The sequence below is a fragment of the Corapipo altera genome, unplaced genomic scaffold, assembly GCF_003945725.1.
Source record: "Corapipo altera isolate COAL_440 unplaced genomic scaffold, ASM394572v1 0, whole genome shotgun sequence".
Taxonomy (NCBI): domain Eukaryota; kingdom Metazoa; phylum Chordata; class Aves; order Passeriformes; family Pipridae; genus Corapipo; species Corapipo altera.
Window position 1 is genome coordinate 87,346,192 of NW_020884872.1, and position 12,015 is coordinate 87,358,206.

General features: G+C 45.3%; 1 protein-coding gene and 1 long non-coding RNA gene across 11 annotated transcripts in view; both read left to right on the forward strand.

Moving 5' to 3' along the window:
• TENM4 (teneurin transmembrane protein 4) overlaps nucleotides 1–6,992 on the forward strand; it is a 599,346-nt gene extending 592,354 nt beyond the window's left edge. For 8 of the 10 annotated variants that reach the window (XM_027664505.1, XM_027664591.1, XM_027664680.1 and 5 more), the window contains one exon: nucleotides 2,323–3,081. In XM_027664505.1, the coding sequence (XP_027520306.1) occupies nucleotides 2,323–3,081 (759 nt within the window). Of the gene's footprint in view, nucleotides 1–2,322 lie in introns of all 10 variants that reach the window. The other 2 variants (XM_027664342.1, XM_027665102.1) reach the window with 1 other exon arrangement.
• A 96-nt stretch (nucleotides 6,993–7,088) lies between these two features.
• On the forward strand, nucleotides 7,089–9,943 carry LOC113957562. Its single transcript, XR_003531224.1, has 2 exons — nucleotides 7,089–7,291; nucleotides 8,175–9,943. It is a non-coding gene; the product is annotated as an uncharacterized LOC113957562 (long non-coding RNA).
• The last annotated feature ends 2,072 nt before the right edge of the window (nucleotides 9,944–12,015 follow it).

Below are 12,015 nucleotides of genomic sequence, written 5' to 3' on the forward strand. Positions count from 1 at the left end.
CAGAAGCAACCAGTGCCCAGTAGAAAACCCTTTAGTTGTGATTTTGTTCTTGACTAAGACACATAAAGGTAGGTGTCTGCCTGTGAATTTGCTATCCAGTGGTGTCCAGACCCACTGCTTTGTTGGGGCAATCTAATTTGGAGGCACTCACAGAGGATCTATACCTAATAATTTGCTCAGATTTGAAAAGGTGCAGGAGTTCCTGCAGCTCATCAAGAATAAGGTGATGAAGACAAACTAGAATGAGAAAGGAGGACATTTCTGATGGAATTATTCACCCATGCCCAGTACTGTCTGACCTCCCCGAGTTCGCTTCCCCACGGTGATAATCAGTAGATGGTGCAATTAATTCCAGGGACTCTTTATCACTCAACTTCTGGTAAACAAGGTGATGTATATATAGATGGTGATACAGAAATGATCACAGGACATAGCAATGTAGCACAGAAGACCTGATTTACATCCTTGAGTGAATGGTGATTCAGTGTGAGTATTGGGAAGTGCCTTTTCCCATCACTTGTAAATGTTACTGAGGCGATTTGGAAGAGCAACGTGATGTATAGTGGTAGTGGGACCACCTAGAGTCAACCCATATGAGATACACCCGAGAAGAATAACTCTCCATTAAAACCTCTTTGAAGAGGAAACAGCTAATGACCAAGGCTGTGCAATGTGCACTTATTTAGAACAGTAAGTGTTTCATGAAGCCTAGAAACCTAATTGCTCCATGTCCATCATCTGTGACATCTACATTAATTACGTCCATTTTTTGCATAATTAGAGCACTTGTGGAATTGGCAGGAAAGCTGGGCTCAGCTCCCTATCAGTCTGTTAATTATATTGCTCTCTAGGCGGTGTGTGAGATGCCCTACGGGCAGAGTGGGGAGAACCAGAAAGAGCTCCTCCTCCATAGGAGGCTGGTTCCTGCTCCAGCTGCTTTGCTGTCAGCCAAAAGGGGAAAAGAAGAAGATACACCAACCTGCTCAGCACTTTGAATAAAAGTCAGTTCAGGGTAATTTAATGTTTTACAACCCAAAATGTGCTCTTGAAGTTGTGTACCTCTATTCTCTTATAGTTTTCTCTTTTATCAGTCATAACCTTCTCATAACCTGTAAGCGAGTTGCAATGGTAAATCCTTTATTTTTTTAATACCTTAAGACTCTTCCCTGGAAACGGTCATCATGGAAATAAGGGTTTATTTCACTTCCCTTACCATGTTACAAGTCTGAAATGCCTGCATCACCTGAATTGTCTTCTTGCATCCAGGGAAGGATGTCATCCTTTTGCTTGTGGACAGTTTAAGGCAATATCCATCGTGGATGTTAAATTTCCTCAAAATAATTGGAGTGCAGCAAACTTTTCTTTGTATCCTATTTTTAATCCTGGGTGTCATTACATTATTGAATTGAGCGTTTGGCAATGCCAGGGGAGTTTTGTCATAGCATCCTCTTGCTTTTGTGAAATTAGAGCAAATAATTGTTCATGAAAAGGAGTCTGTAAGAAGCCTGTGCTGCCATGAATTGATGAGAGCATTTTGCAGTAACGATGAGCTGCTGACTCGTGTGCTTGCTTCATTATATGCTAACAGCAAAAGTGACTTTGTATGTACCTGACTGCAAATGATCCAGGCTGTTGTCTCTCAGCAGTTTTGCTTCGGTATAAGCCAAATCTTGAGCATCAGGTATGGCTGGCCTTAGCTCAGGGAGCCTGGCACATTGTAGGGGGTCAGCAGGAAATAGAACTTGGATTCAGTGCCTTCCTTGAGTTTTGAACAACCTAATTTGGCCAGGCTGAAATGGGATATAAAGTGGTTATGGCCACCTGGGGGGTCATACAGGTCCTACAGGCCTTTTGGAGGCAGCACAAGGAGGTGCAAAGTGAAGTTAAAATAGAAAGAACTTTTACAAATACTTCCACACTTCACAGAAAATCTGAAATCATTTGATAAAGCATCACGAGCACAAGATGAGTTGTTTCTTACATGCAGAAGAAGAACACTGAAACACAACCTAATTAGTGTCCCAACGTGACCCTCACACCACTGAGACAAAAAATCCTTTTCTGCCTCTTCATCCTTCAGAGATTAAATACAGTTCAGTTTATAGAAACAATGTACATTAGGGGCAATAACTTGACAATGCATCTCTTCCATCAAAAAACAATTAAAATTAGAAAAAAATGTGATAAGGGGAAAAAAAATAATGAAGCTCCTCGTTACGTGTTTCCAGGATGTTCTGCTGGTCTCTAGCATCCTAATGATGCCTTTGGGTCACAAGGCTTCTCTTTCTAATATGTCTTTCTCTTCTTTCTCTCCTTGCTCAGTCAATTTTGGGGGTCCAGTGTGAAGTGCAGAAGCAGCTGAAGGCCTTTGTCACTCTCGAGCGCTTTGAACGGATCTACAGCTCCAGCATCGCTGGGTGCCAGCATATCAAGAAGAACAAGAACTTTGCTTCTGGAGGCTCCATCTTCGGCAAGGGCGTCAAGTTCGCCATGAAGGATGGGCGAGTGGCCACCGACATTATCAGCGTGGCCAACGAGGACGGGCGGAGGATCGCGGCCATCCTGAACAACGCCCATTACCTGGAGAACTTGCACTTCACCATCGACGGGGTGGACACACACTATTTCATTAAGCAGGGGCCATCGGAGGGTGACCTGTCCATCCTGGGCCTCAGTGGCGGGCGGAGGACCCTGGAGAACGGCGTGAATGTGACAGTGTCCCAGATCAACACAGTGCTGAGTGGAAGGACTAGACGTTACACAGACATCCAGCTCCAGTACGGTGCACTGTGTCTAAACACTCGCTACGGGACCACCTTGGACGAGGAGAAGGCACGTGTCCTGGAGCTGGCCCGACAGCGTGCTGTCACCCAAGCTTGGTCCCGGGAACAGCAGAGACTGCGGGATGGGGAGGAGGGTATTCGATCGTGGACAGAAGGGGAGAGGCAACAAGTGCTAAACACGGGCCGGGTACAGGGCTACGATGGCTATTTTGTGATCTCAGTGGAGCAGTACCCCGAACTCTCAGACAGCGCCAACAACATCCACTTCATGAGACAGAGTGAAATGGGCAGAAGGTGACAGAGAGGGTCAATGCGGTGACTTCTTGCCAAAGACAGCTACTCTTTTGTGGCCACTTACCTGACTGTGTTGTACTCAATACTTTTTCTAAACTGAACAAGGGGGGGGGAGGAAAATAGAAAGAAAAGGAATAATACAGTTGCACTGTAACTCATGCAACATACTTTTTTCCCTCTTTAATTTGGCCTTCGCGTGTTTTTTGCAATGAACAGAAGGTATATTTTGCCGTAGTGTGATCACAGTGAAATTTACTGTCTCTTGTCCTTTTTTGGTTTTGTTTTGTTTTCGTTTTTCCCCCTCTTTTGTGAGGAATTTGAAGTGGGGAGTTGTCAACGTACCTACGTCCTTAGGTGTAAGTGCGAAATGGGTGTCTGTGCTAACTCGTGTCATCCTAACCCTTTCTGGTTTGGGCAGGGACAGAGAGCCTTCCACCCAAAACATGGGGAGTCCGCGGCATACCAGAGAGCTCTTCCTGGAAAGAATGGAGATGGAAGACAACGCTGATTCTGACACTCTGAAAGTGACCGTCCGAGTAATGTGCCTCAAAAGAGACCTTACTAGTAGTTTTCATGTTTCAGTTGGGACATAAAGTGTTTCCTTGGGGGCTCCTGCTGAGCAGAAGTAGATTATAGAGGCAAAGGAGCTGATTATATTACTTTGCAAGATGATTCTCTTCCTTCCTGAACTGGAATAAAAAAAGAAAAAAAAACAGTCTTTTTTCATTATGAGAGTAGATACTTTTGGGGGTTTTTTGTGTGTGCACAAATCCTGGTTTTAGTTAAATAACCTAGCAAAAACCAAGAAAAGGGACTCCTGCTCTATTGAGAAAAGCTAAAATAAATCCTCTCTCTCGTACGTAGAGCTGTTCTATAGGTGGATTTAATGCACCCATGTTGTACATTTGCTAATGGCATAACTTCATTAAATGTATAGTGTTTCAGTACATGAGGCTACGTGTTTAACAGTCCACTGTGCTGTATCTGATAAAACCAGTTAATTTTTAAGAAGCTGATTTGAATTTAAAAGTAGTTATAGTATCCCAGTGACATACCACTGAAAATTAGAGCCAAACCTTGCTTTTCCTGATTCTGGAGCTTGTATTTATTGGCTGGGAAATGCAGTTTTGAGTAGCATGCTGGCAAGTCGTTTATGACTATGGCAGATAAATGTCTCCCGGGGACTTTGGCAGTAGGGATTTTAAAATGCTTAATAAGTAGCAACAGCTTGTGCGTGGTGGGACAAGAAGGAGAATATTGGAATCAGCTCTCTCACTGTTTCTTACACGAGCTCGAATTAAATGGAGAGCACAGTTGACTGTTAGCAGTGACGAAGGGGGAGATTGAGTGGAAATGCCCACTGCAGAGGGGACCAAGTGCTTTAATGAGAAACTGCTGACAAAGTCACTCGGCATGATAATGTAATTTGTATTCACATAACCTCTGTGCTCTGGTATTTGCAAGAGTCCTTGAAATTCAAGGGAGCAAGGAGATGAGCTCAGCATCCTCTTCCCTGCCTGAAACAGTCCTGTGATAGCAAGGGCTGTTCCTGCAGGCAGAGATGTTACCCCACCTCTCAATGGAGCTCTGGCTGGAGGTGGCCAACCCTGGTCCCAAACAGATGTCTTATCACACTGACACCAGCACATATGCCGATTCTAAAAGCTTTCACTGTGTTTCTTTGGGAACAGCTCAGTCCTGGCTTTTTATTCCATCCACTTTGGTTTTTGCTTCCCAGTTCTTCAGAGAGATAACCCAAGATGTGCAATCCATACCAAGGCTGTTTCCTGACTTGAAGCCCTACAATGCACCTTTGTCCTCGGAACCAGCTCTTCTGCACTCATGCCACGAGCACTGCCATCCTCCAACACAGACTGATACTTGTTTGCAGGCTCTCACCCCCCAGACAAAGCGAGGGTGTTATGTTGGGCATGGAGTCCTCGAGCAGCGAAACATTGGCAGCCCCAGTGCTATCACGGTTTCCCCGTAGATGCCGGCTGCCAGCTCCGTCTGCCTTGCCTGTCTGTTCCAGGGTGCTTGCCAGAAGGAAGGTGATGGGATGGAAATTCCCCTAACAGACTGTTCCTCCTTCAGTTCCCAATCCCTAATGCCTTTGGCTGTGTGGCCATAACCACCAGTATGGTTTTGATTTTCTGGTGGTCTCTCCTGCTTGCAGTGAGGGTGATGATGCTGGTGCTGTGTCCCAGTGCTGTACTCTGAACCACCCCTTGCAGCACACAACCTTTATTACTTTGGCAGGAGTCAACCACAGGCAGCTGGAAAGAGTATCCAGTTCTGGCAGAGTCAGCTTGGAGAAGATGTGTTGGGCAGACCAGCTCTAGGCTTTGGCAAGGGAGCAGTTGCTTTAGGCTGCCGCCTACCAGGAATGGTTAAAAGGCCATGGCATTACCACCTGTATTGCCGGTATCAAGCTCTTGAGAAGCCTCGATTGCCCCGAGGATGTGCTGGTGGGGATTAGGGGAAGTGTTAGACAAACCAGCAGTAGCCACCTACTCAAAGGAGGCAGCACCCTCTTCACAGTGCTACCCAGCTCCCTGCTTCCCCATCCCCAGGTCACATCAGGGACAAATCCCTCTTAGAACCTCAAACTTGTGATGGCTGTGAATGTCTAAAACAGCATGAATGGAGGAAAAAACATCTGCAGGAAGCTGGGTCAAAAGGTATAAATCCCTGGTGAATACCTGCAGTGCAGAGAGGACTCAATGTGCCTCCCATTTACACTGCCCCACTCCGAGCGGTTCCAAAGAGAACTGGTGCTTCTGTATCCATCTCCATCCATATGTTACAATGCTAAGAGGAGTAGTGCAAGAGTAAATGGGCCATGTTTCCATGGAGCCAAGAAAAGGGATTCAAGTGTGAAACATTCCTACTGGAACCCTGCCAGCCTGAGATGGCACCTCTACAGCCTTACAGAGACTCTTCAGGTTATTACATGAGCTAATGACTTTGAGGAGTTCACCCATGTTTCAAGAGTCTTACAGTCCTGCCGTGCACACCCAGCATGCCTGGACCCAGGAGCCGTCCTGCTCTGCACCATGGCAAAGGCAAACCCCTCGAGTTGCATTTCTCAGCATCCTCAAGCAGCGGTGGGATGCAACTGCACCTGTCTGCCTGCCAGGTCCACGAGGATCTTCTCCTGGTCCTGCACATGGCGTGAGAACTATGGACATTAGGTCAAAAAGGGGAAAAAAGTATATATGTAAAAGTATATATATGTATATGTTGCTCCTCTCTATCAAAACAAAAAACTTAAAAAGGATGGCTGTCTAGTGTTCGGGATAAACCTGAAGACAGCTACTACATTCCTAAATCCTCAGCCTCTGTGAAAGCTTTCAACTTCACCTAGATGGCAAAACAAGAACATTTTCAGTCCTGAAGCCCTAAATTTACCCCTCTGTTAGTGAAAAATGTTTTTTCTACAGTATCTCAAGTGCATTCCCATGGAATGGGTTGAGAACACAAAGAGTTGTGCCCTCATCAAGGGACTGCACTCCACTATCCACAAGCATTTTCATTCTGCTGATGGCACCATAGCCACTTCCCAGCCCTTGTGTTGCCCCTTCTACCTCCACTATGGGCCATGCTGTGTGTGCCTGACCCTTCTTGCTTTGCTTATAGGAAGGGGTGCAGCAATTCATTGCTTCGGTAAGACTGGGAGGTCCTGGGTGCAAATCCGACAGCACTAACCCCCATCTCATAGAATCATAGAATGGTTTGGGATGGAAGGTACCTTAAAGATCATCTCATTCCAATCCTCCTGCCATGATCAGGGATACCTTCCATGAGATCGGGGTTGGTCAAAGGTCCATCGAACCTGGCCTTGAAAACTTCCATGGATGGGGCAGCCACAACTTCCCTGGGCAACCTGTCCAGTATCTCACCACCCTCACAGTAAAGAATTTCTTCCTAATATCTAATATAAATCTGCTTTCTGTCAGTTTGAAGCCATCCTTCTTTGTTCTGTCACTCCATGCCCTTGTCCAAAGCTCTCTTAGAGCCCCTTTAGGCACTGCAAGGGTCTCTAAGGTCTCCCCAGAGCATTTTCCAGGCTGAACACCCCAACTCTCTCAGCCTGTCTCTATAGTAGAGGTGCTGCAGCCTTCTGAGCATCTTTGTGACTTCATCTGGACTCTCTCCAATAGATTCATGTCTTTCTTGTGTCAGAGACCCCAGAGCTGGACACAGCACTTCAGGTGAGGTCTCACAAGAGCAGAGGGGAAGAATCCCCTCCTTTGACCTGCTGCTCATGCTGCTGGTGATGCAGCCCAGGACACAGTTGGCTTTCTGAGCTGCCAGTGCACATTGCTGGATCATGTTGAGCTTCTCACCCACCAACACCCCCAAGGCTACACTTGATCCATTCTCCGCCCAGTCTGTATCTGTGCTTGGGATTGGCCTGACCCAGATACAGGAACTTGCTGTTGGCCTTTTCGAACTTCATGAGGTCTGCACAGGCCAACCACACAGGCTTGTCAAGGTCCCTCTGGATGGCATCCCTTCCCTCCAGCATGTCCACCATTGCTCTAGATACTCTTTCAAAGGCCAGTCGCATGCCAGGCCATCTCCAAGGGATAAGGTCGCTGCGGTCTCACATGCTTTGAGGCTTGATTTTGAGAAGTCGTTTTTATCTTGACTCCCAAAACGAGGACTGATTCCTTACCAAAAGGAATTTCCTTTCAAAATGGAAAAATACAAAGGTGTAGCTTAAATTACTTTGGACTCTGGACTTGTCTGTAGTCCAAAGGGTTGTGAGACAGATTGTGACCAAATCTCACAGCTCAGAGGAGAAAGTCCAGTGGTCTGGAGCAGGGGCTGCATCTCCCAGTGGGAATGGCAAGGACTAACAGCTCAAGCCTTCAGTAGCTGGTGCTGGTACCAAAACATGCTCCATTTGAAGGAACAACAGTGATGGGGCCTACTTGATGTGGCATCCAGGCAGGAGCAGCTGAAAAACATCTTGTGTGCTCAGCCCAAGGGGAGAGAAGCAAGACTAATTTGGCATCACGAGAAATGCCACAATGTTTATTTCCACTGAGATCTTTATTTTATTTTATTTTTTTCCCCTTTCAACTGAAGATTGGCGCTTGGAAAAATCATTAAGCAGCGGTGACCAGAGGGAATCATGCAGCTCATCATATCTTTGTCATCACAGCTATTGATCAGAGCCACAATGAAAATGTGCCAACAATTCTAAACAACACCAGGCAAGAGCCGATGAAACCAAAGGTCATTAAGAGCCCCAATGCTTGATTTGGGTTTAGAAGGCACAGATGACTGGGAGCAATCCCTGAGACCATTTGGCTGTAACTTAGAAACAGTGAGGGATTTCTGTAATATATCTGTGATTGCTTTGTTGAGCATAGGGATCGGCATGAGATTCTGCTCAGTCTATTATACAGACAGCGTAACCAGAATAAATCAAAATTGTTTTAAAAAAAAAAATCTAATAAAGTACTTTTTCAGCTGTGACTTGTAAGTGTCACCGTGATGGATGGCACCACAATCCATTATGCAAAGACAAGGCTCTTAACATGAAATTTTAGAATTCAATTTTATGATTTACAGAGAGGGCCCCCCTCATATTTACGGCACAGCAGTCTGTTTTGATTCAATCTCTGCGTAATTGAAACCAGGGCCAGGGATCATGGTTAGTTCTCCGGCCGCTTTTTAAAAGGGGAGGAGAAATAACCGCCTATAACATTAATAATGGAGCTAAAGAGATTGCTTTGCTTGTTAAATCTCACTCACTTTGTCTCCTCGCCCTGGTGGCACTGACAAACGTGGGGAATACGGACACGGTGCCTCCATGCCAGGGATGTGTTTGGTGGGATAAAATCTGGCTGCCATGTGGGCAGCAGCATCCTCCATCCCATAGTGAGCCTGGCTGGGGCATTTTTGCTCCTGTTGTTACAGTCCTCCAGAGGACAGAAGTTTTTCAGCACCTCTTTTTATTATAATCACTCATTTTATTATGATCACTAAATAGTCCCCCGTTACACCAAAGAATTTTCATGAGTTTTGTAAAAAAAAAAAAAAAACAACAAAACCACAGCTTGCTTGTGTTTGCTTTTTGTTGTTGTTTTTCATCTCTAGGGTATATTTAAATAAAATTACTTGCGACTGTAGAGCAAACTTCAAACAGACACCATGGGAACACACAGGGCCCTGTCCAGCAACCCCCATCTCACTCCTGGATGAAGGGCCATTGCATGTTCCAGGGGGCCATTTCCTATGGCAGTTTTCCATCCTCTGCCACTCCCACCAAAAACAATCTGGCCCACCCAAGGGAAACATTTTGTGTTTCTTTTCTGCTCTCCTTTAATTACCATAAAACTTTGTGTTCCTGACCAAGTATTACATGGTTCAGCTGTTAACTCTGATCCCAAAGGTCAATGCTTTCTGGGGAGCATAAAAAACCACAAATGAAAATCAACTAAAAATATATATACATATATATATATTTTTCTCCTTAGAGCTGGAAACTGTTCAAGCAAACAATAAAACTTTCCAAAAAGAAAATTAAAATGTTTGGACAGTTCACAGATGCTATTAAAATAACCAATCAAAAAATCACACTTTTCTATTAAAAAGAAAAATGTTTATTTTGTGAGAGGACTTCTAATGCAGCTCCAGCCAAGAAGAGGACTTTGTATCAAAGCTGCATCTGTAAGCCCAGCACTGAAGACTCTTGTCATTACCCTGTGTAATAATTTTCCTGAAGTCTGGAACTAATTTTTTGAGAAATTTTTTTTCTCAACACTTTGTGTTTCTAATACTGTATTCTTGACTGTGTAAATACAACCAGGCTGTAAATAAGTGCAGATGTAGATACCTTCTAGAAAAAAGAAAAGCAGACAGAAGTGACCATGTGTAGCCTTCGGTGACAAATAAAACAATATTTTGTGTTTAAGTACTGCTTTCTTTTTTTTTTTTCCTGTGAAAATGTTCAGTTTCTTCACCTCAGCTGTTTGGTCCTTACATGGGAGATGGACCTGGCAAAGGAGTTGACCGAAATGCCCACCCACTCCTCAAATTTACACTCAAAGGTGCATGGCCCACCTGTAGATGGGATACAAGATTGCAAGTGTCCCCAGGGCTTTGCTGATCCTGGCAGTAATGCTAGGGATTCCGAGCATCCCTGAGACATCAGGGAAGCTCTCATTCTAGCAGAAAGGTAAGCAAACTGGGAAACTACATCATGCACTCCAAAAAATGTTTAAAAAAATAAAGCTATCATTAGATTTAGTGATGTGTCCGGTAGAAACCTATGCATCTGATCCTCATTCATGCAGAGGGAAACCCTGGTGTGATCCTTAATACCGCCTGGTCTAGCCCCACTGGTGGCTTATTCTGATGCTTCAGGAAAAGATCAAGAATAACTTCAGAAAACATGGCTAGATGTGTGTTGAGGGAAATATTCTTGCTGGTCCTTGGGGACAACCTAATGGAAAGATGAAGCATAGCACTGGGTGGCAATCACTGGAGGAGGAGCAGGGAGTGCCTCCATTGCCGTCCATGTTGACTGCCTGAGCACGGCTCTGCTCTCCAAAACCAGGTGAATTGGATCTTTCAGAACAAAAGGTAGAGTCCAGCATTGCTGGGTGGAATTCCCCTCCTCTGGAGATAGGTGGTTGTGATAGGGGAAATAAACAGCACCTCTCTTTTTCCTTTGACACCAGGCAGAGCCACAGGGACCAGTTCAGACCTCTTTGCATGCGTGTCATGTTAGGTGAGAGGTGTCCAACTGCTGGTGGATATTAGTGTGTGCGAGATTTCCCTAAGGTTTCTACCTGGCTTTGGCCATTCCTGGTGGGATGCCATTCTCTCCACCAACAACATGTGTTTTCTTTCAGGGCCATGTTCCTCAGTCTTCAGTTTCCAGCCACCAGACTTGTTGCAGCTCCTGAACCCTCCTGCAAAGCAAATGTCCCCTTGGCACCAATCAAGTCCCCTCTTTGCTGTCCCTTTGCTACACCAAGCAGGATAGACTCCTTCAGCCTCATAGCACAAAGTCTATTTTCCAGTTCCTGGGTATTTGTAATTTCTCCATCCTCTGGCATGCTTAGCCACCTTTCCTTCAGCAGGAGAGTTTCACTTACCTTATGCATAAGGCCGGATCTTGATCCCACACTCATCAGAGATTTTTGTCTCCAAGGAAGGTGTTGCCCCCTTCTTTCTTGCCCTGGAAAGTGCCCATTGAGATAATTACATGGCCAGCTTGATGTCCTCCCCTGATCTGAAGCCTTTCCTCCAAGACAGATGCATTAGTTTGCATCGCGTTGTTACTCACATGCATTTTCCTGGGCTGTGCTTAGCCAGGGAATTCAGATCACCCTGCGACAGTGACCTGCCCTCCCCAGTCCATCACTCGCTGCGCCACCTGCAGTTCATCATCAGAAAAGACCCTGACTTAAATCACTGATAATGTTATTGAAATGCATTGGACCAAGGACTAATCCCTGAGGGTAGCCAAGGAAACAGCAACATTTTAAGTTGTCGGTGAACCAGGTTTGGCTCTGCCTCATGTGGTTGTGCCAGATAAGACCAATGTTTTAATCAAAATATCGTAGGTAGTAAATCAAGTGCTTTCAGGAGAACTGCCCTGCCATGTCAGTCCAATAGGCCAGAGCAAACTTATCACACTATGTTTTTAATAGGGGCCATAGCCAGAGGCTTCTGGCTTATCTTTCACAACACTACAAGGAGACTCTCCTTGCTTTTAAGACGAAAGCATAGAAAAAATTGTCCTCTTCTGCATTCTCCATAGGAAGCAACTAAAGCCTCAGCCATGGACCACATCTCACATATAACTGGAAAACAAAGAATGGTGATTACGTTTGGATGGGAGAAATAGACATGGGTAGAGAACAGGTGGCTCATCCCCACAGAACTGCTCCAGCCACATGATTCTTCCCAG